Source organism: Stenella coeruleoalba (genome assembly GCF_951394435.1).
Source record: "Stenella coeruleoalba genome assembly, chromosome: 2".
NCBI lineage: Eukaryota > Metazoa > Chordata > Mammalia > Artiodactyla > Delphinidae > Stenella > Stenella coeruleoalba.
The window spans coordinates 149,205,433-149,232,613 of record NC_137147.1 but is presented as its reverse complement, the minus strand read 5'-3'; the positions used below and the strand labels follow the sequence as shown (position 1 = coordinate 149,232,613).

Sequence of the window (27,181 nt, the reverse complement as noted above, 5' to 3'; positions counted from 1 at the left end):
CACAGACTCGGCTCCCTGCCCGCCCCTCCCTTCATCACCACCCTTCTCTGCCTGAGCGAGGGAGGTGAAGCATTTGCAGGCATTACAGGATCCTCAGCCCTGTTGTCACTGTCCTGGCAGCTCGTCTAGAAGTACAGAAGTAAACAACCTGTTTAAGAAAAAAGGGGAATATCTCCATTTTATAAAACACGTATTTTGTTTTCTGATTTCAGTTTGGGAATATGGAAAATATAGAAGATACGAAGAAGAAAATTAATACCATCTATAATCCTATCCCATAGTGAAAATCATTGTTTGGATTTTGGTGACTCCTTCTAGTTTTTTTTTTTTTTCTAGGCTTGAATACATTTGGACAGATGCTCATGCATTATTTTTTTCAGAATGGGATTCTTCTGTACCTACTGTTTTCAAACCCAATTTTTTTCCACGTGAAATGACGTATTACGAACATTTTTCCTTGGAAAAGTGTTTTAATCCATTTCCATCCATCCTAAGCAGTGGCAAGCGGTGTTAGCAGCAGCCATGGCATGTTACGGGGGAAAGCTGGCTGGCCCACCCAGGTACAGGGCGGCAGCCCTCCTGACCACCAGGGCGCTCTAACACCAGGGTCCCAGGCTTGCAGCTCCTGTGGGCCGATGTCTCCCTCAGCCGTTAATGACAAAGGGATGTCCCGGTGTATGACTCTGGCCATGTTTCCTCACACCGCTAGATCTGGTTTTTATTTTCATCCTGACAGAAAACCCTTGTGGATGTTACCTTGGAGAATAGCAACATTAAGGCTCAAATCAGAAATCTGCAGCAGACGTATGAAGCCTCCATGGACAAGCTGCGGGAAAAGCAGAGGCAGTTAGAGGTAGCACAGGTTGAAAACCAGCTGCTGAAAATGAAGGTAAAGTACAGGAATGTAGATTTCCTGCTAACCTTTCTCTCTTCTTCTTTTCTCTCTTCTCCCATCGCCAACTCTCCCATTTCCCTTTCTCTCTTCTCTTCTCTGTTGGGCTTCCCCACCCTTTTTGTGGCCAACCCCACAGGATTTGACTTGAAGGGACTGAGGGGGTTTCTGTGTTCACAGCTGCCAGTGCAGATTGGGGGTACCCTGTATATACCCCTATTGGGCTCTCCTGCCTTGGTCCCAGTGGCCTCAAGGGCTACTGAGACCTCATCGTGGCACTGCTCTTATGTACTGAGAGGACACTTGGGCTGCCCACAGGTCCGGGACTTCAGAAGCTTCACTGTTTAGATTCCCTCTGAGGTTCTAAGGCCTCATTGTCTGGTTTGACAATGAAGAGCTGAAGGTCCGCTAGGAAGAAAATGGGTGGGTGACCAAGGACTCTGGGCAGTGTCCCTCCTGCACCCCAGGTCGTTCTTATTCCTCAGCTCAGCTTCTAAGGCCCTGGAGATGTTAGTGCTCCTTCCAGCTTTGAAACTTCCAGGAACCGACCCACGAATGGCCCACAGAAGTCACGCAACAAATTATTTCCCGAATGAATTTGTTTTTATTTAAGCCTGTGCTTTTCAGATTGTGTTCAACACAGCCTTAGTCTATTCTAGGGGAGAGCGTGTTATGGGTAGTGTCCCATGTGATTTATTGCTCAAACCAGAGTATGTTCAGGAGTGAGAGGAGGTGCTATTAAGAATTTAGTTAGGGGAACAAACTGGGCCACGTGGTCCCCCACCTATGGACTGCCTCAGGGACAGCTGATGGGGAGTACAGGCCACCACACTGTGTAGCCTCTGTGATGGCCGCCCCACAGGCTGTGCCGTCACCACCCACTTGGCCAAACACCACCACCTGGGAAGGGGGAGGGACCAGAGAGCTACCCAGTCGATCAGCTCCTCTTTGCTTTCACTTCAAACAGGGAGGCTCTTCTACTTTTTCATATATTGTATTTCTGCATAAGAGGTACTTGGGAAAAAAAGGCGTTTGTTGCTGAAAAATTCTGAAATGGCTGGAGTCTTTTCCTCAATGTAGGATCTCTATGCAGTCATTCATTCCACAAATACGTACTGAGTATCTACTCTCTGCACCTGTGCTCTTCATCCATGTCTGTTCCAGAGGTGCTGTGGTGTCAGGGAGACCAAACCTCTAAGTCCAGTCCGCAATTGCCTGTTGTAGAGACTAATGCTCTGCTTTACCCAACCCCACACCCCCCAAATTACAAAAGTGACAGGACTCAGAGTATTTCATGTGACCTGGATGCAGCGTAAACAGGACGTGAGGGACAGAGCCCATTCTAGAAGTGGAGATAGGGTGCAGGACACGCTGGGTCTCTTTCAGCTAATGATAACCTCTCTTCGGGATTTCCCGTTTTGTGGTTTCTTGGTACCAAAACTTGCCTAGAGATGAGAGGGGAGATTGAGAGGGCATCGAGAGAGACTTTTGTCCAGTCTTTGGAGTAAACGTCATGTAGCCTAGCCGGGTTGTAGTACACCTTACTTATCCAGAGGTCACTTGCCCAGCTAACTCAGCTGTCTTAAACAAGCAGTAAGCTGGAAGGAAGGGACGCAAACAAACCTTCAGAGGCATGGAATCAGTGGCCTGAAGTTCACAGGGCGGGGCAGGGCCAGGGAAGAAAGGAAACACCAGCCACTCCCAACATAAGCCTGCTTGCCCACGCCTCTACTTTTTCTCATCTCCTGTGCAAGCCCCCAGGAACCCCCAGCTAAGGTCCCCCAAACCAGATGGGAATGTTTCCAAACACAACATTTGGAAAAGCACAAAGGTATGGAAAGGATGAGTCCAGATTTCTTATATGAGCTTAAGTGTTGCCTAGAGCCTGATGGGCCAGTGCAGCTAATGGGACGGCTTCAACTCCATGCGGGCAGCCTTCCTGCTTTTCTGACTTAAAAAATGTCTTAAAGTAATGTATGCACCTGGGGAGAAAAGTCAACCAATATGAAAGGTAACATAGAGTGCGTGGCCTGCACCATTTTACATTCCTACCAGCCATGTAAGAGGATTCCAGTTTCTCCCCATCCTTGCCAACACTGGTTACTCTCTTTTATTGTCATTCTCGTAGGTGTGAAGCTCATTGTAGTTTTGCATTTCCCTGATAACTAATGATGTTAAGCATCATTTCTTGTGCTTATTGGTCATTTGGTTATCTTCTCTGGAGTGTCTATCAGATCCTTTGCCCATTTTAAAATTGGGTTATTTATATTTTATTATTGAGTTGTAAAAATTCTTCATATATTCCAGATACAAGTTATTAGATCAATAATTTACAGATATTTCCCCCCACTCTGGGTGTTATCTTTTCAATTTCTTGATGCTATCTTTTGAAGCACAGGAGTTTTTAATATTGAATATTGATGAAGTCTTATTTATCTTTTTCATCAGTTATGCTTTTGGTGTCATATCTAATTTTAATCAAAGGTCACAAAGATTTGCCTTATGGTTTTCTTCTAAGAGTTTTATAGTTTTGGCTTTCACATTTAAGCCTTTAATCCATTTGGAGTTAATTTTTGTATATGGTGTATTAGGGATCCAACTTCATTTTTTTGTATGTGACAAAATCCGATCATCCCAGCACCATTTGTTGAAAGGTCTGTTCTTGTCCTAGTGAATGATCTTGGTAGATAATTGTTTAAATTTTAATATTTATAACAGATAAATTATTTACTTGGTTTCAAAGTTAAATCTACAAAACAAAGAAATAGAACATCAATATCTGTAATCTCCTCTTTTCTCTTTAACTCCCTCCTTCCTCCTATAGCAAACCTTTTTACTTTTTAATTTTGTAGGGCTCTGACCCAACTCTAATAATGTAGTGGTCTTATTTTCAGCTTACAGTAGAATACTGAAGAATTTAAAAAGCATATCTTTCTGAGGCCAATCAGAGTGTGGATGTATTAACTAGAGAAAAAGGTTTGTTAAAACTGATAGAAAAAAGATGATAGGGCTTCCCTGGTGGCGCAGTGGTTGAGATTCCGCCTGCCGATGCAGGGGACACGGGTTCGTGCCCCGGTCCGGGAAGATCCCACGTGCCGCGGAGCGGCTGGACCCGTGAGCCATGGCCGCTGAGCCTGCACGTCCGGAGCCTGTGCTCCACAACGGGAGAGGCCACAACAGTGAGAGGCCCGCGTACCGCAAAAAAAAAAAAAAAAAAAAAAAAGATAAAATTTCGGGAGCAAAAGAACATTAGATAGGAAGAGTCATTGAAGAAAGAGGTAAATAAGACAGTGGAGCATGATACATTTTAGAGAATTCAGTTTAAAAATGGCTAAATTTGGGGGGCAAGGTTGACACTTAGAGAGGTACGTTTCTGCCCTTTGAAAAATTCACTCCTGTGGAGCACCTCTTCCAGATAATATCAAGTAAATTAGTGTAAGGGGCCACTTTAATTTTCTCTGCACCTGCTCACCCCTTTTCCTTCTTCCTTCTACCTCTTTCCCCGTTAGTTCCTGCTGCCTCTGTCTCCTGCAGAGCCCTGGGGCATGGGTCCACTCCCCTGTGAGTCCACACTTGATACCTACAGAGTGAAAGGTGTGGATTCCCCCTGAGCCCACCAGAGTTGTAGCTCTGAACTGAGTCTCTCTGCAGGTGGAATCCTCCCAAGAAGCCAACGCAGAGGTGATGAGAGAGATGACCAGGAAGCTGTACAGCCAGTACGAAGAAAGGCTGCACGAAGAGCAGCAGAGGCACAGTGCTGAGAGAGAGGCGCTCCTGGTGTGTTATGTGCTACCTGCTGATGGGATAGCAGAGAGTTTGGGGTGCATTGTTGTTGGTGAGCTTTACATGGTAGGGTTTGTGCTTAGAGGTGAGTTAGTGGACTCTAACGTGGGTGACGGGTCAAGGAGTTTGTTATTTGCCGATTCACTGCTCTCCCTTCTCCCTCCCTTCCTTTACTCACCACCTTCCCTGCTTGGAATAGTCCTCAGTCACCACTTTCTCTAGCTGGTCTGACCGTTTGCCAGCATCCGAGCAGATACTGGGCTTACCTGCAGCCACGCCCTTTCTCACTCCATTTGCTCTTCCTTGCCCGTCCTCGATCCTACCTACGCTCCCTGAAAGCCCCGAAGATGCCAGCATCTCCACGAATGAAGTCTTTCCCAGTCACACACCTGCAAGTGTCCTCTGTCCTTGGGAAACCCACACTTTCTCTGCTCTTTGCCATGGAATTCTCTTGTCCCTGTTATTGGAGCTGAGCTGTATATCTCACATCTTGGCTTCTCTAAAAGAGCATAAATTCCTTGAAGGCAGGGACTCCATTCTGCCTTATCTTGTGTCCTCACAGGCTTAATACATGTGCTGACTGATTGACTGAGTTGGTGGTTTGCAATATGGGAGAAAGATCTGGGCATCCTGCATTCAATTCCAGATCCAGCCCTAATTCCGTTTAGGTTGTGTGACACTCTGAGCACCTAGTCAGGGGATAAATAACATTTGTAGGCTCTTTTTAGACATAAAGAGTCAAGGGGAAAAAAAGGAGAAAAAATAAGTAGGCCCATTAAAAATCCATGCAATGTGTCTTTATTCACGGGTGAGAACCAGAATCATGGGATTTGAGTTCATGATCTGTGAGACACTTCTAGGCCCCCAGGTCATGCTTTTAAAGAGACATGATGATTTAGCCAGGCCTGAGCTGTTTGGACCCTGATTGGAGGCTCCTCCACGCTCTGCTGAGGAGAGTGCGTTTCTTTTGCAGGAAGAAACCAATAGTTTTCTGAAAGCCATTGAAGAAGCCAATAAAAAGATGCAAGTGGCAGAGATCAGCCTAGAGGAGAAGGACCAGAGGATTGGGGAGCTGGACAGGCTGATTGAGCGCATGGAGAAGGTAACACAGCTTGGGGCCTGGGGCCCCCTCACCCAGCCTCCCTTGCGGTGCAGCAGTTCCCCTGCAGGCCTGCCCCAAAGTATGAGAAGCCCTCACCACTTGATCCCTCTCGTCCCTGCAATTTGTGAGTTGAAAAAACCAAAGAGAAAACTGTAGAAGAAAGTATAAGGAAGTCCCACAAAGTTCTAATTTTTCCCACGGTGAAAATTTTGATGCTTCAAAAAACATTACGTACAAAATTATTTACAGAAACTAATATTTTAGCAGCCCTGCTTTGCTGGGGCCCCAAGCATGAACTTAGATTACTTGTTGAGCAGGCAAGCCCTATTTCGACGTTACAGCGACACCCCAAGCCCTGCCTGGGTCTGACGGGTTGGCTTTTCTCTGACACTCTGTGTCGGAGCGGGGGACACTGCCTTTCTCTGTGGGTTTGTGGGGGAGGCCTGCAGAAGGCAGGAGCTCTGCCCGGATAATGAGCCAGTCTAGAGAAAGGGAAGAGGGAGCCTGGAAGTTAGGCAGGAAGTGGAGAAACGGGAAGGAGGGGTGGGAGAGAGGAAAGAGAAAAAAGAGAGAGAAAGGGCGGGTGACCTTTAGCAGGTGACGGCTAGCTGCTGGGGGAGGGGGGTAGTTGAAGGCTAGGGCTGTGGCTGCTTCCTGGAAAGTGGCTCTCTAGTGGCATGGGTTTGCAGAACAGCCCTGACCGGCCAAGACCTCACCCATCAGCATCCCGTAACTCACTCACACTGGATGCTGAGAATCCCAGGCTGACGATGGCGGGAGGGGGAGTGACAGTGTGAGCAGGGTCAACAGCTGGGCCCCCGGGTGATTCTGAGAAGAGGGCCGACCTGTGGTGTCTGCGGCACGATTCCCTCCACCGTCCCCTGTTAAGGGAGGCATAACCAGCTTGGGAACAGTCTTAAATGCAATACTGTGGAGCTTCGGGGCTGGTGGGGGGCTCCTGTTTTGGGTAACACCTTTTTTGGGGAGGGACTTGGGCAAATAGAGAGTCAATTACAATTTCGCCTCCACCCTCTGGGAAAGCAGAATCCCATGTGGTATTGAAGAGCGGGTAAGTGGCATAGTTAGGGCTAACGTCAGCCTTGGCTGGAGGTGGCAGTCATAACGATTGGGCAACGAGGGCATTTTCTAGAACGTGGGGGAGCTATCTCCCACATCCCCACTCTCCTACCACAGCAGGCGGTGCTGGTTAAAGCGCACACTCCCCCTGGGTGACAGATTGTCCTGCAGCAAAGCAGCAGCCAGGTGAGCGGGCAGCACGGGGAGATGTACAGACAGACTGTCCGTGTGCTGGTTAAGAACATGGGTTTTAGGATCAGACAGACCTAGGGTTTGAGTCTTGCCTCTCTTTCTCATTGTGGGCAGTTACTTGACTTTTCCAAATTCAGTTTCCTCTTCTGGAAAATGCTGACAATAGTCATTCTTATTCTTAGGCCTTCTGTGAGGAGTACACGAGAAAAATCCGTGCCAAGTGCTCAGCGCGGTGCCTGGCATGTATAAAGTCGGGGCTCACCAATGTGTGGCCCTGATTTTTATGTTACTTGCATAAAGGTCTGCCCCTGGTGTCAGCTGCTTTTTCAGCTGGACCTGTTCTACAGCTGAGTGTCTTTATACCCTTGCGATTCTGAAAGTTCCTAGCTTTTTCCCACTGATGTGCACGTGCTGCCCGGGTGAGGGCCATATGGCTGGGGGCCAGGCTGGTGTTGGTAAGGCCGGCCGTCCCTGCCAGCGTTTGTGTGACACAAAATGTTCCCCACATCCTCTTGGCTTTTTCTTTAGTGATTGAAAATCTATTGTCCTTCCTCTTAATCTTTCCCATTTAAGCTAGCGAAATGCTTGCTTTATTTAGCTAAGATTAGATTACCCATTTACTGTTTTTCCCCCTTCAGGGATAAATCTGGGACAGCAGGAACTGTGCCAAATCTCTGTCACACAGGATGTGAACAGCATGCCCACAGAGTTTGTATTCCTGTTCTCACCTATTTTTGGATTTTTCTTGAGGACAAACCATGTCCTTTTGAATGGCTTCTGTGCTGTATCCCTTAGTTTACCGTTCTCAGCATTGCGTCCCAAACACCTTTTTTTCCTGATCGGTAGAAGTCTTGTAAGGAGTGTGTTCTATCAGAGACCCTTCTGCAGAATAGATAATATTCTATGCCTTGATCCCAGTGGTGGTTTCACCAGGTAATGTGTATACAAATGTATTGATTGTGCAATACTCAAGATTTGTTGTACCTCAATTTAGAAAAAAAATGGAATTTTAAAGTATGCTGTAAGTTAGGCCTTGCCCTACTTTAAGACAGCTTTCTGGGGAGTCTGAGGGAAAGCTCGCTGTTAAAGAGTCATCATTATTTCAGGGCTAATGTAAACTTCCAGCCCGTGGCAGAACCCGTGGGGACAGTAAGAATGTGCATTCGCTGTAGAGATTTAAAAGCAGTAATAAAACCCCACTGAAAAGTCGGTCTTCCTTCATTATTCTAAGGGATAACACACCCTTCCTCCCGTGGTGTACTGCTCCCCAGCTCTGGTCTGCCCTTGGTCTGCCACTGCTTACAGCTTCAGAAGTTGAGGGGGCTACAGTTTCAAGGATCTGCTTTGAATATTTGGTGGAAAAGACGTTTGGAATGTGTATAAGTAGCCAGAGCTTGCTGGGGAGAACGTCTGAGGTTAAAGAGGAGGCACGGCCATACTTAGAGAAGGACCTAAAGTAGAATAGTCTCCTCCCAATTAATGAGCAGAATTTGATAAACTTCATTGTAAGGAAATTTATTATACTCTCATCTGTAACATTTCTAGGGCAATTTTGGTTGTGGTGGGCACTACATTTTTATTAATATTTTCCACTTTGTTCCACTTTGTTTTATTAATATTTTCCACTTTGTTCAAATAGTTTCCACTTTTTATTAATATTTTCCACATTTTGAAATGTGTCCAGATTTTATATTACTTTTTAAAAAAAATATTTGTTTGTTTGGCTGCATTGGTCTTAGTTGCGGCACGCGCGATATTTATTGCAGCGTGTGGGATCTTTTGTTGCGGGGCGCCAGCTTCTCTCTAGTTGTGGCACATGGGCAGTAGAGCACGCGGGCTTAGTTGCCCCGCAGCATGTGGGATTTTAGTTCTCCGACCAGGGATCGAACCTGCTATCCCATGCATTGGAAGGCGGATTCTTAACCTCTGGACCACCAGGGAAGTCCCTTATATTACTTATTTTAGGTAAACGTCTAAATTTACACACACACACACACACGCACACACACACACCCAAAATGTACAAATCTTAAGTGCACAGCTTGATACATGAATGGGTTTCCTATTGAAACTGTAACAGTTTACCACAGTTAGAGGCCTAAAGCATCATGGATTTATCGTTTTTAGTTCTGGGGGTCAGAAGTCCTAAAATCAAGGTGTTGGCAGGGCTGGCTTCCTTTTGGGAGCTCTAGAGGAGAATCCATTTCCTAGCCTTTGTTCCCTTCTAGAGACTGACTATATTCCTTGGCTCATGGCCCCATCCTCCAGCTTCAAAGCCAGCGTTGTAGCATCTCCTAGTCTTTGTCTGTTTCTGACTCTAACCCTACTTCTTCCTTCTAATACGAGCCCAACTAGATAATCCAGGATAACCTCCCCATTTTCAAGACCATTAACTTAATCACGGCTGCAAAGTTCCTTTATCCATGTAAGGCAACATATTCACAAATTTCAGAGATTAGGATGTGGACACCGTTGGGGGACTGTTACTCTGATTTTCACAATGTAGTTTTACAAGTGAACACACCCGTGTACACACCATCCCAGTTAACTTATAGGATGTTACAGGATTCCAGACCCTCTTGATGATTCAGAAAATAATCCCAAGGAATTTGTAGTATCACAGGCCACTGATTTAGAGTATTGATTAACATTATTTAGAACCATAAATTTTCACAAGACATCTGAGCCTGGGCTGACGAAATGCTTTAAAAAATAAATAAATAAATCTTGGGGCTTCCCTGGTGGCGCAGTGGTTGAGAGTCCGCCTGCCGATGCAGGGGACACGGGTTCGTGCCCCGGTCCAGGAAGATCCCACATGCCGCGGAGCGGCTGGGCCCGTGAGCCATGGCCGCTGAGCCTGCGCGTCCGGAGCCTGTGCTCCGCAACGGGAGAGGCCACAACAGTGAGAGGCCCGCGTACCGCAAAAAAAAAAAAAAAAAAAAAAATCTCGAATGGCTTTATCCAGGATATTCATCTGTAAATACACACCAGTAAATTTGACATTTTGAGCTTTGTTTGGACCCTGGCAAGTGGGTGTATAAAACCCATGGGTGTCACATAGACTTGAATTCACTAGTGCTGGAGTTGCTTGCTGTACATTCTCCAGCCAACTTGGGATCCGTAGATTAAATATTAGTGTCTGTCTGTTTTAGGAACGCCATCAACTTCAACTCCAGCTCCTGGAGCATGAAACAGAAATGTCAACGGAAATTACCAATTCTGACAAAGAAAGGTAAGATGTAATGCCCTTTATCTTTTTATTTTTTTAATTTTTTTTAATTTTTATTTTTTGCGGTATGCGGGCTTCTCACTGCTGCGGCCCCTCCCGCTGCGGAGCACAGGCTTCGGACGCGCAGGCCCAGCGGCCACGGCCCACGGGCCCAGCCGCTCCGCGGCACGCGGGATCCTCCCGGACCAGGGCACGAACCCGCGTCCCCCGCATCGGCAGGCGGACCCCCAACCACTGCGCCACCAGGGAAGCCCTGCCCTTTATCTTGTAATGGATTTAGATGGTGGACATGCTGTGTTTTTGTGGGCTCACTTGGTCCTTGCATTGTCATTCGTTTGGTCATCACCCATTGCAGACTGATACATGCAAAACATTGGACTGGGAGCTTCCAACGTGGAGCTTCCAGCCACATCTTACAACCCAGGGCTGGTTGTTAGTGCAGTGGAACACGTCAAAGCCTGTCACAAGTACCGGAGTTCAGTCTGTAAATGTTCTCCATAACCTTGAGCTCCACAGGATGCACCTGGTTGTTGAGAAGACTCAAGAGTGACTAATACCATTGCCATGGAAACTTAATTTTACAATGTCTTTGTTTCCAAACATTCCTCAGTGAAACTTGCCTTGTCCTCTGGCTATGAGTGTATAAAGCCCTGCATGGGAAATGCAGGAGCAGTCCACGGCCTCTTCTGGAAACCAGAAGGCAGCGAGGCCACGCACGGCCCTCTAGTGAAGGAAAACAAGGTTGGGATGCTTTGAGCAAGTTACTTCACAACCCTGAGATTCTTTGCTTCTCTGTAAAATGGGAATTCTTTTTTCAAGTGGGGAGAGTTGTAATGATGTGAAGAGTGCCCGTCTCATTGGGGTGTCACTGTGAGGGAACTGCTGGGTGTACTGCCTGCCACATAGTATGTGCTGAAAAGATACCTGTCCTCCTTCCTCTTGTGCAACTTCAGAGTTTGCAGAGTTATAGGGATCTTCCCTAGTCTTTAACATAGTGCTGAGGAGGGACCTGGCAGAGATGGGAAGTGGTAAGCAGACCACCAGACTCTTCGTCCGTGCTCCAGTCCAGGGGCCCCAAAGGACTGTAGAGTCCATCTGCTGGTTCCTTTGGTTTATTTGAACCAAGTAAAGTCTGAGGATAATTTGTGCTTTTTTTTTTTTTAAACTATGAAATGTTTTATGAGGTGGTCTGCTCTGTTTTGATGGAGAGAGGGTCTTGCAGCATCTTTCCCATTTTCTCAAAATAAATGATGTATGGAACAATTGTAATTCCTGACTTCCCAGGACTCTGCCACTTGATTTCAGATATTTTGTTGTGTTGCTAGATTCTTCTCCTTCTCTGTTTTCCTAATCGTGGTAATTACTGGATGTTCCAATGCTGTATTAACCCAAAAAGAAAAAGCCTCTCATATCTGTAAGTGGTGCAAAAAAATTCTCTCTCAGCCCCTGGAAAGTATAGTAACTGTCCTTATACAGGATAAAACTTGCAAGTGGGAACTTGAAAAATGGTCCTATCTTCCTTCTACAGTGGGGTGGTCGATTGGTAGTTAATAAGCTAGGATACACACAAAGTAGGAAGAGTGCATCTTGTTCTGGGCAATATTCCCTTCAAGCGGTGACTCTGGGTGCTGCCCTTGTTGCTTTGCTTGAGGATTCACTTGCTCTTTCTTCTATTTGTATTAGGTATCAGCGGCTGGAGGAGGCATCGGCCAGCCTCCGGGAGCGGATCCGACACCTGGATGACATGGTGCATTGCCAGCAGAAGAAAGTCAAGCAGATGGTTGAGGAGGTAAGCCCCTGTGAAAGGGCTTGGGCCCGGGATTGCTTCCTGTGGTGGGAACACTTCAGCGCTAGAGCCAGATACGACTCTCAGCTCCATCCTCTGTGGCTCACAGTGAACTAGCTCAGGCCACTGCCATCTTGGCCCAGAGGAGAAGGTCCTCATATGTCCCCTGTGGACTGGTGATGGTCCCTCTAAAAGAGGGCCGTCCCCAGAGGAAAGGGTTACAGTTAAGAAAGCTGGAAGGTGCGGTTCATAAGCTCACTCACCTACACAGGACAGCAGTACCCTTTATGGGTGCCTGCAGCTCAGGGACCAAAGGGTGTGACAAGAACAGTGCACTTCAGCTCAGGCCTCTGCACCCTGGGACCTGCCTGCCTGTCCCCTGCTTCTGCTCTTGTCCTTTCTCCACGTCTGGTGTGTCTCTGTCATTCCCTTTCCCTGTCTGTCCCTTCTTCTTCATTTTTTCTCTTTTCTACTATCCTTTTTCTCCTTAGCTGTCTATGTAACATGAAAGCAAGTTTTAGGCTTACTGTATGCAGGACATAGTTTACTATCCTGTTTTTCTAAATGAAAAAACAGGTAAGTTGAACTTTTATGTTTCTCTAAGAGGAAAAGAGTTTCTTTTAACTTGTGTCACTGTACCTGTCTCTCTCATGGTGATGCTGCATAGGAGAAAGTCCATGCTGTGTACAGCTCATCACATATTAGTGTATTTTTCTTGCTCGATTAAAAAATCAGATGGAAATAAGAACAGTTAGTACTAACAAGGTGATAAGTATTCCCTAGGGACTAATTCTCTAACTTGCAAAGAAAAGGTTTCAATTTAATTAAACATTTGGTTGGCAGTGGAAAAACTGGAAAAAAAATTTATAATGTTGGCACTATGAGTGGAGTTAAGGTCAGGCAATTGTGAGGATGGGCAGGGACACCTTTTTTTTTAATTGTGTGTAGGATAAACGTACACATTAGATAAAATCTGCTCCCAAATGAGAAACCCAGTCACACAGTGTGATTGGCCCGTGTGTCAGTCTCAGGGCTCAGTAGAATAAGAGAATGGGGAACAAAGGCTCAGATGAGGAAACCCCGCATGCACTTTCACAGTTCCTTGGCACTGCCAGGCAGGAACAGTGCCAGCAACAGGGATGGGTAGGTCTTGCCGTATATCAGCTTTGGGTAGTTGTCAGGAGTGTGTTTCCCAAGGAAAAGCATTGCTTTGTCACATTTAGCATCTCTGGAACCATGGCTGTTAGATCATAGCTTTTCTGCTTCTGAACTTCACACACGTGAAGTCTGGGGCAAGGCCGTCCCTCATTTCCCCGTGGGGCTCCTTGGCTGTGGTGCACTCCATTTCTCCTGCCTCACTGCAGGGTGCTGTCTGCGTTGTTTCCCTGTCGAATATTAGAGAACCAGTGAACAAAACCTCATATGCCTTGGCTTCTGATTGAGTTATCATCTGTAAGCGTTTAATGATGGGTCTTTTTTAAAAGACATTTTCAAGTAGTTTAGAATTCTGTTTTCTAAGTGACTTCTGGACTCTAATAGACATACCAATTTGAAAGTAGGGGAATATTTATATATGAAAATAGGGAAGCATATAAAGATCACTGTCCATGCCTTGCTTTACTACCTGTGATTTAATATCTCCTAAATAGAGCTTCTCTAAGTGCTGACGATGTGGTCTGAAAGACCCAGCCATGGGAATGAAATGACAGGCTGAAATTTAGGATGGCGCCGTCAGAATGAGCACCACCTAGGGGCCAGCTGGGTTTCAACAGTTAGATAGAGACAGAGGAAGAGAGCTTTAATTCTAAATTTAAACTAACAACTACTTAAATCAGGTGGTAAGGATTAATGTATTTGTCTAGTACACTGTATTAACTCATACAACAAAAGGATGGTTTAAAATTTCAATTGCTGTAGCCATTTATGTGAATACTTTTTTTAAAAGTTAGAACCATGGAAAAGGGACAAATGAGCACATTGAGATGTTCAGGATCAGGCTGGAAAGGAGTTGAAAACTACAGTAATCCAGGGAGTGGTTGAAGCACTCAGGCAAGACACGGGCAAAAGGGGAGACGTGAGAGGTGAATTCACATCTTAAAAAACGGTCATGGAGAAGATGGAATATATTTTTGTTTGTGTTGCAGTGCAAAGCCAGGCTGGAGCCACTGGGTGGCAAATTTCAGCTTTCTGTTCAACATAAAGGAAACATTTCTAGCATTGGCTGTCCTGGGAAGTATATGTAGCCTTTAATCATGGGTGCATTTTATAAGGAGAGAAATCGGGATAGAAGCTCCTTATATAAAGAATTCTCTATTGTTTACTAAGCTGTGCCTGTTGTTAGGATCTCAGCCTTTTCATTGCTTTGCATAATGAGTGAAAGCAGCAAAGACATATTATATTGGTTCAAGTCATTTGGACCAAAGTTTGAAAAATCCAGACAGCTGAATTAGTCATGTGTGGCATCTTGAACTCTGACTTGAGAAGTGTCTTTCTGTCTGTGAACTCCAGCCACCCAGATATTGAGACAAATTTGACCTGGAAATAAAGGCAACCTTTACGTGTCACCAATGTTAGGGACAGTTTTCCTTCCCTCACATTAAGTCTGAAAGCTTGTCCCTGTGATGGCTTCACACTCACCAGGGGTAGGAATCTAGTTCCCATCCATTGTTGCTGTCATCTGAATCACAGTGTCTGTGAATGAAGTTAGTTTATTAAAATGATGGGCTTCTTTTTTTAGCTCAAAACATCCAGGTATGATTACTGAGGTTCTTGGAATCCTTAAACGTTAAGCAGCATATTTACTTCCACCTCAGTGGAGTGTAATTTCTAATAATAATAATAATGATGATGACATATTGAATAAAAATTAACCAGCGTAGGTGTTGCAGTCCTTAGCTCAATAATGACTTTTCATTGTGTGGGACAGTATATTTCAGTAGGGATTTGTGCATGTAAGATAGGGGCAGGATGGGCCCTTTTGAAATGAAGGATTATGTATCTTATGGGATCAAGTTCATTGAGAAAAGATACAAAGCGTCCTGTGTGAAGTGTGGGAGCACATACCCCCACTTGGCTAGATCTTTGTACCAAATTAAGTCTCCTTTTGTGGTGTTAGACAGGGATTGGTCATCTCCCTCCCATCACTAGTTCTTCTGACTGGTTCTGGATCTGAAAGAAAAACACACACACACACACAAGCCCAAATATGCCCCTTTTGGCTTTCAAGGGTTTGCCAGAAAATACAGAGGGACTGAAAAAAATAGCATTCATGAGGAAACTCACTCATCCATCCATTTACCAGTTACCCACCGGCATTTTCTCTGTGGTGGGGCTGGGTACCCAGTGGGGAGCGGGGCAGATGTGGTCCTGCCCTCATGGATCTTATCATCTGGTGTTAGCTGAGTTCCAGTCGTCCTTGCCCTTGGGCTTCATTCTTCTGTTGACAAGCCATCTGGAATCCCGCTGAGTTCTTTAGCTTGCTGTTAAAGGAACCAGGAGATCAGGGAGGAGCACAAGGCTGGGCGGAACCTGCAGCCAGAGCAGTGAACACGTGACACATCTTTAAACATCTTCAGTCAACAGGACATTGACACCTCTTTACCTGCTCTCCTCAAGGCCCGGTGCCCCGCCAACCAAAGCAGCTTTCTGCCCAGGGGAAAATTATCTGGAGGAAAGCAATTTTAAAAATTTAAATTCTCTCCATCCCAAGAATCTTCCCTTTTAAATGGATCGGCCATTTGTTAGCACACAATTTATTTTAAAAGTCTCGTGTGGTGTGCTGAAACGTACAATGCGAAAGCACATGTTTGCCCAATACCCTGTGTTTAGAGGATTCAGAGTGATCTCCATCACTGATAATTAGCCACATGGGGGAAGGGGAAAGGAGCTGTGGCACCGAGCCCACCACGCTAACCTGCTCAATTGAACTGTTTCCAGATCATGTCCCACGAGCTCTTCTCCAGATTTAGTCTCTGGCTCTTTGGAAGATGACACAATGGTAGCTTGCTCTGGGTCGGAAGCAGTTCCTTTTATCGTTCGTGGTTCGAAGAACACTTTTACTCTCTCTGCTGGGAAGAGGTGGCGTGTGTGTGTGTGATGAGCTGATGAACAAGACACGAAGGACATGACATTGAAAAGGAAATGTGGCCACGTAGGGCTGTTATTTGTGGAAACACCCACATTCTGTAACTTCAGCTTCTACAGCCTGACACTGCAGAGTCAAGAGAACTCAAAGATCCAGAGTATTTCTAGAAACGTGGGCTCCTAGACATCAAAGAGGGAACTGTGATGAAGAATAGTACTAAAAAATAATTTAGAAAGTGCCAGGTGGAGGCTGGTCTTGGAGGATGCAGCCTTATTCATGGAAAAGGTGCCAAGGACACATGCCAAGGAGGTGGGAAGCGGGCTCGAAGGACTCCAGCGCCCCAGGAGGAAGTGCTCCCCACCTGATCACACCCCAGAAAAGACAGAATAAGCCAGGTGTCTCCGTAGTTTGATTATATTTGTATGTAGGAGGTGGCCCTGAGGATGTCCTTTCTGAATGAAGATCAACGGCACTGATCAACTTAGCACTCTTCTTGTTTAAGAAACATTTGGTTTGCTTCTGTCATCACGCATAGACAGTTCAACTCACTTCATGAAAAGGAGAAGTATATCTGATGAAAAGAAAAATGGGGACTTCCCTGGTGGCGCAGTGGTTAAGAATTCGCCTGCCAATGCAGGGGACACGGGTTTGATCCCTGATCTTGGAAGATCCCACATGCCATGGAGCAACTAAGCCCGTGCACCACAACTACTGAGCCCGTGTGCCACAACTACTGAAGCCCGCGTGCCTAGAGCCCGTGCTCCGCAACAAGAAGCCACCACAATGAGAAGCCCACGCACTGCAACGAAGAGTAGCTCCTGCTTGCTGCAACCAGAGAAAGCCTGCGTGCAGTAAAATAAATAAATTAATTAATTAAAAAAATGTACTTGGCTGAAATATACTGAAGTGAAATATACTTTATGCATGCTTTATTTTCATAGAGGGCTTCGTGAGACAGCCACAGGCCCTGGTATCTCATCAAAACTAAACGGTGTTGCTGAGAATTGTAGTAGCAGCAGTGGTAGTAATAGTCAGTGGGTGGTATTAGCCTAATAATAATGAAGTGAGTTCATTAAGGGGGGGGGTGTCACTTAGACGTTGGGTAGTCTTCCGCTCCATCCTCTTTTCCGTGGCAAAGTGGGCAGGTAAATGCTTTCTTGTCAATAGTTGTCTTTGGTCTTTAATTTAGATGCTTCTGCCCAGCTGAAGCAAGTAGGTAGTGATGGGAAAGGAAGCAGATGAATAACTTCCCACATGCGTATGAACCGTTGATGCAGTTTACCTCCACTGTGTTCTGTCTGAATGCAGATCCCCAGATACTCTTGCTGGGTTTCCAGACTTCCCCTAGGGAGCTTTGAGTCAGATCTGAGAATCGCTAATCTAGATGTCACTCTAGTGTAGGGACCTACACTGTTTCTAGGGATACCTTTACTGCCCTCGTGTTTTTCAGTCTGTGGTGGAAAAGTTACTGGCATTTGTTCTAGTGGAGTAGACTCACTGCCCAGCTTCAAAAATTGAAGTAATATCAGACAAGGGGATGTAATGACTTCTAGAGGAAGCGGGGTACCCACTTGGGCCTCTCTCCCAGGATTGTGTGCTCTCCCCCCTGCCCTTGGAGTTCCTTCTCTCTTTTGGGGCACAGATAGTACCCTGAGGCTAGGTAGACCTTATGTTCTGGGGCAGAGTGAGTGAGGTGCCAAGGCTGTCTGCAGGACCGTGAGAGTGCCTGCCCCCCGGTCCCCCAAGTGCTGTGCCCTAGACGACCCCTGCACCTCCCCCTAGGCCTGATGCTGGGTCCTGGGCTAATCGGGGATCTCCTTAGATCCGGGTCCCCTGCCTGAGAGGAGCTCCCTCCACCTGCTCCTCCCTGCCTTTGCCTGTGTCCCTAAATTCACCCCTTCCTGCCAGGACTGTGATATGGTATGAACTTGACTTCCTGCATCAAACATGAGCTAGGTGCTCAAACCCTGCCCCACACTCACCCTGCACTACCACCCCATTCCCTGACCCCTAACTGGATCCTAAGCCTTGGGCTCTTAGTAAGGCTGTGATTCTGTCTCAGGGCCACTCACACCCCCACCCAAAGGAGATGCTACTCAAAAGTTGAGGCCAAATTTATTTACAGTAATCGAAAATGTTACAGTTTCCAATTCTGGTGTTTAACACTGTATTAGCCACTTTTTTATTTTAAGATCTCAGCTGCTTTATCTAAAGCATGAAGTTTTTAGAAGGTAACCAGAAAGCTCACATGGTGTAAACCTTTTCCGTATGCATTACAGAAGTATTGCAGGTTCATTGTGTGACATGTTTTGATTAATGTATTCACGATTCAAACTGTCCTTTCAAGGGAGAAGGTCTTTTCTTTGCAAATGTCATCGAACCCACTTTCTGTCTGTTGGAATTGTTTCTACTTGGCTCTGAAATGTTTCTCAGACCTGGGTGCTCACGTTCTGCCCATAGTAGTCTGTGTGCCTGTGCTCCTCATCCAACTCCTAGCTAGTGGCTGTTTCTCATGTTGCCAGGTGTGCCTCATGTGTTGTAGGTGTGCATCTACCCCTCCCATCCCACGTTCACCCTCTGTGGGAGGTATTATTAGCACCATTTTTTACTACTGGAAACTGAGACTTAGGAGTCTTAAAAAATAAGTAGCGAGTGGTCTCTCCACAAGTGATGATGGTGCTAGGTCCACACCCAGATTTTTGACTCCAAAGCCAGCCTTGTTCTTTGCTTCTTACTTTTTTATAATTGGAAAAAAATTTAAAATATAGAAACTTAAAGAGAATGATAAGAAATCAAACCCATGTATTCTCTTTTGGAATTGACAGATGTTAGCATTTTGGCGTATTTCATATTTTTTCTAAATAAAACATGAGAAGTTCTCATTTTACTCCTCCCAGTTTGGATCTTTTCCCTTCTTACCCTCCACCCCATCCTGCCCTAACACCTCCTCCGGAGGCAATTTGGCCTCTATCCAGACCATGTTTCTATGCTTTTACCACACATACATGTATTTATTGTTGGCATATAGCTTGGTTTCTGTGTTTAAAAAAGTATGTAAAATTTTATTTATAATATATAAATAAATACTATTGTATTTATTTTGCAACCTACTGTTTTCCCCGGTTTTGTTTTTGGAGTTGTTACATATAGATCAGAATTATGCATTTTGATGGCCGTCTAATATTCCATTAGATGAATATATTGTAATGTACCCTACTGACAGACATTTAGCTTGCTTCCAATTTTTTATTCTTTTGCAAACAATGCCACACATGTGTCTGTGCTTATCTAGGGAATGTACTCAGAGGAGGAATCGCCAGGGCCTGGGGTTGGCACGGTTTCTTCTCTGCTAGGTATTTCCCTATTGCTCTCCAAAGTGTACGTAGACTTCCACCCGTCATGTATGAGGGCAGATTTCTCCATATTCTCATCACCTCTTGGTGCTGTTGGACTATAATTTTAGCCAGTTGTGAAATAGTATCTCTTTGTCTTGGTTTTAACTTGCGTCAGCCTGGTGACTGCTCATTACAGCTGTAGACATTGAGCATAAACTTCTCACCGGTCAGGCTCCCATTCTTATGAACTGGTTGGTCATATCTTTTGTTCGTTTTTTCTGTTTGTTTTTCTTTTTTTCCCTGCTGATTTTTAGGAACTCTGTATACTGCCAATATTAGTCGTTTGTCAAAAAGTATTTGAATGCGGTTATCTTCTCCCTGTCAGTCATTTTCGTTTGTTTGTTTATGGTGTTTTGTATAATATACACATTTTAAATTTTGGTAGAAAGTTATCAATCTTTCTGTGCTGTGTTGTGTGTCTTGTTTGTCTGTCATAAGCTTTAGAGTTTTGTTTTGCATCTTTAGGTCTGTAATTACACCCCTCCCCCACATTCTTACCCACCGTTCTCTTCCTTACTCTGTTTTTCTCCATAGCACTTATCATCTTGTAATATATCCTACACTTATCTGTTTTGTTTATTTATGTGTTATCTGTTTCCCTCCACTAGAATGTAAGCTCCCTGAGGGCAGTGGCTTTTGTCTGTTTTGTTCATGGCTATATCCCTAACACCTGGAATAGTCACGGGCATATAGCAGGTGCTCAATAAATATTTGTTGAACAAATAAAGAATAATCCACATGGAATGTATTTCTTGTGTATATAGTATGAATAGAGCTGTCACCCTTTGTTGCCCTCATGGAAAGCTGGTTTCTCTAACACCATTTATTGGATAGTCCATCCTTCCCCCACTGATTCTTTTCATTCAACCTTTATCAAGCTGGAGTTGTTTCTCTCATGCCACTGTCTTTATATATTTCTGTTCCCCTGCCTCTGTGCTGAAGTCTGCAGAAAAGCCAGTCTTCACACACACAAGTGGGAGTGGGGGTGATGAAGGGCTAGGTTCCACTTACGGAGAGTTTTTCTCTGATGGGTCAATCGGTAAACATTTAAGAAGCAAGTTTTATGAACCAAATGTAAAAATGGACCTGAGTCCTCAAAGCCCTCAAAGGACTTTCTGGTTGACATTAAAACTCGTTATAACTCAAGGCAGAATATAAGGGTTAAGCAGGACAATTAGCTGTGTGCTGGGAACACACAAGCTGGAGAACATAGTGGTTAAGTTTGTAGGCTTCAAGTAAATTCAATCTTTGTATCCTGCATCTGCTCCTGACTGGGCTTTGTATCTTGAGCAACTTATTGATCTTCTCCAACATTTAGTTTCCTTATCAAAAAAATGGGAATGATGATAATAGTACCTGCTTCAGGGGTTGTTGATTGACTGAAAGAATGTACGCTAAGGGTGTAGCTCAGTGCCTGTAAATGTTCACTAATTCTAGTGTGCGTGGAGTCTTTAGGGAGGAGGTGAAATTTGACTGGGTCTTGCAGCATGGGTTAGATTTTTCTGGGCAGGGATCGAGTAGGTGGAAAAGGACGTGCCAGACAAGATACAGAATAAATAAAAAACAAAAGCATGGAAGCCAGAAAGTATAGGGTGAGTTCAGGGAGCATTATTCTAGTTTGACTGGATTGTAGGAGGGAGTAATGATGAAGAGACTGGAAATGTAGGTTGGGCCTAATTGCTGTGGATTACCAGCAACAAGCCAAGAAAACGTCCTTTATTACTAAGCTCCTAATTCCTCGATGGCTCCCCATTGCCTGATGAGATCTGAGCCTCAGATCTCTGGAAGGGCGTGCTTGGCAAACAGGAGAGGAGAGGGGCAGGGAGGGCAGCTAGGGGGCTCCCAGGAGAGTCCTGGTCAGTACAGTTGAGGGTCCATGTCCCAGGGCACCTGAACTTCAGGAACATATTTTTGTGTGTGTGTGTGTGTGTGTGTGTGTGTGTGTGTGTGTAATTAAAGCCTCCTTTATTTTTTTGTTTTGTCTTAAAATTGACAAGACTAGTATAAGCATCTTTAAAAAAATTTTTTTTTATTGGCGTATAGTTGACTTACAAAGTTGTGTTAGTCTCAGGTGTACAGCAAAATGAATCAGTTATACATGTACATATATCCACTCTTTTTTAGATTCTTTTCCCATATAGGTCATTACAGAGTACTGAGTAGAGTTCCCTGTGCTATACAGTAGGTCCTTATTAGTTATCTGCTTTATATATAGTAGTGTGTATATGTCAATAGGAACATTTATTTAAACTACTTTTTTTTTTTTTTTTTTTGCAGTGTGCGGGCCTCTCACTGTTGTGGCCTCTCCCGCCGCGGAGCCAGGCTCCAGACGCGCAGGCTCATCGGCCATGGCTCCCGGGCCCAGCCGCTCCGCGGCATGTGGGATCCTCCCGGACCGGGGCATGAACCCGTGTCCCCTGCATCGGCAGGCAGACTCTCAACCACTGCGCCACCAGGGAAGCCCCCATTTTTTTTTATCATCAACTTTGTGCCAGGTGTGGAGCTGGGTGCTTTCATATACATGCCTACCTCAGAAATACTGCGGGTTGGGTTCCACACCACTGCAATAAAGCAAATATTGCAGTAGAGTGAATCACATGAACTTTTTTGTTTCCCAGTGCATATAAAAGTTATACTGTAGTCTATTAAGTGTGCAATAGCATTATGTATAAAAAGACAATGTGACACCTAATTAAAAATACTTTGTTCGGGACTTCCCTGGTGGCGCAGTGGTTAAGAATCCGCTGGCCAATGCAGGGTACACGGGTTCGAACCCTGGTCTGGGAAGATCCCACATGCCACGGAGCAACTAAGCCCACAAGCCACAACTACTGAAGCCTGCGTGCCTAGAGCCCGTGCTCCGCAACAAGAGAAGCCACTGCAATGAGAAGCCGGCGCGCACCAACAAAGACCCAATGCAGCCAAAAATAAATAAATAAATTAAAAAAAAAATAAAAAGGGCTTCCCTGGTGGCGCAGTGGTTGAGAGTCCGCCTGCCTATGCAGGGGACACGGGTTCGTGCCCCAGTCCGGGAAGATCCCACATGCCGCGGAGCGGCTGGGCCCGTGAGCCATGGCCGCTGAGTCTGCGCGTCCGGAGCCTGTGCTCCGCAATGGGAGAGGCCACAACAGTGAGAGGCCTGCGTACCGCAAAAAAAAAAAAAAAGAAAAAGAAAAGAAAAAACTTTGTTGCTGAAAAATGATCACTAATCATCATCTGAACCTTCAGTGAGTTGTAATCTTTTTGCTGGTGGAGGATTTAAAATATTGCAAGAATTACCAGAGTGTGACACAGAGATACAAAGCGAGCAAACGCTGTTGGGAAAGTGGTGCCGACAGACTTGCTCAGTGCAGGGTTGCCACAGACCTTCAATTTGTGAAAAATGCGACGTGTAAAGCACCATAAAATGAAGTGCAGTAAGATGAGTGATGCCTGTACCTCCTCTAGTTGTTTAGCCTGAAACAGTTCTCTCCCTGGATATTCCTGCTCAGTGTGTGGTCGTGTGTCCCTGATACTGTACCCATCCAGGGAAGCACAGGGACAGAGAAGCTCAGAGGACCCTCTTTGCCACTTCTCCATCCCACCTTCCAATAAGGTCACAGAGGAGGAAAGAATAGCCTGAAGACTTAGGGCTCCAGCAAATCCTTTGTTAAAGAAGGTATCACCTGCCAGTATTCTTCCCAGCCTGGCCTGATTTCTAGGCAGCATTGCCGCGATAGGTTGTCGTCATAGGGAAGATAGACCTCTGGACATCAGGCTGGTGTGAACGGAAGAGCCTGGGCCTTGTCATCAAAGAGAAGTGGGTTTAGATCTCAGCCTGCCAGAGTCGAGCTCTAGGGTGACCACCTGTCCTGGTTTGCCTGCGAATGAGAAGGTTCCTGACTCATGAGACTAGAACCTAGAAAGTTCCGGGCAAGCTGGAACGAGCTGGTTACCTCTTTAGCCCTGTGGTCTGAACCTTTCCCTCACCCCGTCGGCAGACGGCAGGTGCATCCTATCTCTTGGTAGGTGGGGAGACCTAACGTCATTCTGCCTGCTTCCTTATTGCGCTAATGTGTGTGTTTCTTTCTCCATTTACTGCCTCACTGGGATGTTGATTCCCCGAAAGTGGAGACCAGGTCTTCCTGGCTCACTGCTGTGCTCCCGGAATCTAGCACTGGGCCCGATGCAGAGGGGATCACAGCTGATTGTTAAGGAATGAACAGACAATGAAACTGTAGGAACCCCAGTTCCCTCGTCTATGGGGATAACGACTCTTAGGGTTGTTTCTGAGGATAATGAGCTAAGCCAGAAAAAGCCCTGGTGCTCGGTACACCCCTTTTTCTTCCTTCCCAGTGAATGCACACAGATTGGAACGCCGGTTTATCCATCCTTCCCTGGTGTTTACATGGCCCAGTCACGTTCAGGCACCCAGGGTGCTATTTCTCCTTAAACAGAAGTTGGGTTATCTTTAATATAAGACAGAAATCAAACCACATTAGATTATTTTACCTCAGAAGCCAGTTTCAACCGATCCTTTTGAATAGTATAGTTCTATTATTATATATTACTTCAAACTTAATAGAAAAAAATTGATTAAAATGTGTGCCCTGTTCATATCTGGCCTGGCTGAATGCCACAAGACACATTAATTGAAAATGAATTTCTACAAACCCAATCAAGCATCATGAAGATGAAAAATGTACCTTTTCCCCTCCATTCCTTCATTGATTTTTCATTTTCCCCACTCAGAGCTTCATTTAGCAATTTTTCAGTTTCGTTTTGTTGTGGCCTTAATTCATCCCCTTCACTCCCCCCAAAATGAGATAATGTACCATTTTCCTTGTCCTTTTTAAACTGTTCTTTCATGCTGCATTAGTGCAGGGCAGATCCTGTTCTTGTCTTACATCCCTGTGCTTTATTGTTTTTTAGGAAAAGAGGGTAACTTTCTTTTTAAAATTCTTACCATGGTGGTTTTTATCAAAGGGAATGCACTTTAAAAATACATAACTATGAAATTAGTGTTACAACACTTCTAAAATGAATTAAGAGAAACTGCAGCAAAAATAAAAAACCTTTTCAGAGGAAGAGTATTAGATATCAATTATTCTCATTTTTCAGGGTGAGGTATTTGGGGATCAAACACGAGTCCTGTTTTGTTGAGGGAAATGGAGAAAGCTATTTGCCAGATCACAAGAGGCTGAATTGAAAACAAGGCTGGGTCAGGACAAGAGGGAGCAAAGGGAGGTGACTAAAACCCCAGGTGAGTTCTAGAAGGTTCTTGCCTGTCTTGTGCCAACCGTGCCCCAGTCTGTTCGCCGAGTCCCTGGATCTCTAGGGGTTTTGATAACAATAATGGGGATCTTCAAGCTATCTTCCTGTCAAATTTTCAAATAATCGAACAGCATACTTTTCCCATGAAAAGTTGAGAAGGGCTCACATTCAAGTATCCTACTGCTTTACCCTGAGCTAGAATTCAGAACCCTGGTTATCTCATTTTGATTAGAAGCTTTGATTGGCAATTAGCCATCTTTGGTACATTTTCAATGGGAAAATGAATTATTTCTTTATCAATGCAGTTTAAAGTAGAAAGTGTTTTTAAATGAGGGCCCATTAGTAGGAGTAACAAAGTGGGGTGTTGGTGACAGAGGTTTGGAAACCTTATTAATGTGTCGAGTTTCATGATAGGCACATACACACACACCCTGATTTTGAATAAAAGTACCTGTGGACTTTAATTGGTTATTCTTAAAATTAGAATGAAAACAAAATAAAACAGATTTCAAAGAAAATGAACATAAACTTAGTTTGGATTTAAAAAATTGATATTCCCTTTTCCTTAGAAGATTTTAAACAATTTAATTCAATGTGATCATCAGTTGTAACATACCTTCTAATATCATGCCCTGTTCCATTGTGTCTCCTGTTTTACATAAGGCATTTTCAGATACATGTATATCATCATTTGCCAGCTGGTAAGAGAAAACACCCCAAAGCACAATTTCTTAAAAAAAAAACATATCAAGTGCTATCTAGTATTTAATACTTATTTGCTGCTGCATTTCTTATATTCATTCATTTCTCTCCACATCCCCAACCTCAATATTGAGTTATGTTTCATGAGTCTTGCACAATTGGGTACTATTCACATCCTTCTAATTATAGGGCTGTATCACATTCTGACATCTAACATGAAATGACCCTACATGTCTGTCACCAATGGAAAAAAATTCCAGGAAGCTGAAAAGCCTTGCAACCTCCTGGGTTGCTGTGAATCCATAACAGGACCTTACTAAATTTTTGTACAATTTCATTTTGGTCTGGTTGACATACAAGGTCTTTTTGAAAGAAATTGCGAGGGATCCTTTCACTATAGGAATCTGTTTCCAAAGAAGTTTATAAAAATGTGTGGATTGATAGGGGTGATTTCACCTCCTCAGAGGACTACTCTTTCATGTAAGATAATTGATGCACTAAACATCTGTTCCATGTGGGTTTGCTGTCTGGTGCAAGGGAAAGATGTAAACAAAGAGTGGTAGTGACAATGATGGGTTCTACTAGGGGTTTGCGCGAAGGGCTGAAACGGAACAGAGGAGAGAGACACAAAGCCAGCCTGGAGGACTTGGGAAGAGCTGGCCTGGGAGGTGACTGTTGAGTACTTCCTGACGGAAGATTTCCTGGTGGAAAAAGGAATGGAGGGTGGGAGGGCATGCCTGGTGAAGGCACCAGCCTGTGCAGAGGCCTGGTAGCAGGACCATCGTATGTCCACAGCACGCTGAGTATGGAGTGGCTTGTAAGTAGGGTTCATTGTGGGACAGAGCAGGCACGAAATGAAACTGGGGAGATAAATTGGGACCACGGCAGAGGTGCCTCATGTCCACGCTAGGGAGTTGGAACATTAGAAGCTTGGGAGGGTTGTTTTGCTTTGTTTGTACTTTTTTCTTTTATTGAAGTATAGTTGATTTACAATGTTGTGTTAGGTTCAGGTATACAGCAAAGTGATTTGGTTATATATAATTGATTCTTTTCCATTATAGGTTATTACAAGATATTGAGTATAGTTCCCTGTGCTATACAGTAGGTCCTTGTTGGTTATCTCTTTTATATATAGTAGTGTGTATATGTGAACCCCAAACTCCTAATTTATCCCCCCCCCCAAGAAGCTTGGGAGGGTTTTTAAGTAAGAGGGTGATATATGCAGCATCTCTGGGGTAGAGCCTAGAAGTCGATGACTCCAGCCAGGTGACTCCAGTGTGTGGGTCTGGTTAAGAGGGATCGCTTAGCTCGAACCATCTATGCAGGTAACTCAGTTGTGGCTGATGTGAAGAAAAGCCGGTTCTAGTTTTAAGAAACCAGATGACCCCCCCACCGCCCACCTTAAATATCAAGCTGGCCTGTAGTCTTAGAAACCTAGCATCCTGCATTATCAGTTAGGCTGTAAGACACATACACAGTTTGAATTACAAAAAAAAAAATCATGCTAACGAAGACAAAATTAGACATCAGTTCAATGAGTTAACATCAGTTAAAAGGTTCTAGATTTTACCAAGATGGGTTTCTACCCTTTGTTCTCTAAGGGGGTTTACTGTTTGATATTTAAATTTAACTGTTACAAGAAGATTACCTTCTTGGGTAACTACATTTGCCAGACCTCATCTAAGT

General features: G+C 44.8%; 1 protein-coding gene and 1 long non-coding RNA gene across 7 annotated transcripts in view; one reads left to right on the top strand and one right to left on the bottom strand.

Moving 5' to 3' along the window:
* Nucleotides 1-27,181, top strand: part of MYZAP (myocardial zonula adherens protein) — a 117,563-nt gene that overhangs the window by 53,010 nt on the left and 37,372 nt on the right. For 2 of the 3 annotated variants that reach the window (XM_079913272.1, XM_079913271.1), the window contains 5 exons: nucleotides 737-889; nucleotides 4,544-4,669; nucleotides 5,649-5,777; nucleotides 10,199-10,278; nucleotides 11,959-12,064. In XM_079913272.1, coding sequence (XP_079769398.1) covers nucleotides 737-889; nucleotides 4,544-4,669; nucleotides 5,649-5,777; nucleotides 10,199-10,278; nucleotides 11,959-12,064 — 594 coding nt within the window. Of the gene's footprint in view, nucleotides 1-736; nucleotides 890-4,543; nucleotides 4,670-5,648; nucleotides 5,778-10,198; nucleotides 10,279-11,958; nucleotides 12,065-15,997; nucleotides 16,966-27,181 lie in introns of those variants that run through there. The other variant, XM_079913273.1, reaches the window with a different exon arrangement.
* Nucleotides 12,209-27,181, bottom strand: part of LOC307182121 — a 75,427-nt gene continuing 60,454 nt past the window's right edge. The window contains exons 3-5 of one of the 4 annotated variants that reach the window (XR_013827121.1): nucleotides 15,975-16,161; nucleotides 14,699-15,589; nucleotides 12,209-13,446 (exon numbers count right to left, since the gene is read on the bottom strand). This is a non-coding gene — a long non-coding RNA (uncharacterized lncRNA). Of the gene's footprint in view, nucleotides 13,447-13,476; nucleotides 15,590-15,974; nucleotides 16,162-27,181 lie in introns of those variants that run through there. The other 3 variants (XR_013827123.1, XR_013827122.1, XR_013827124.1) reach the window with 3 other exon arrangements.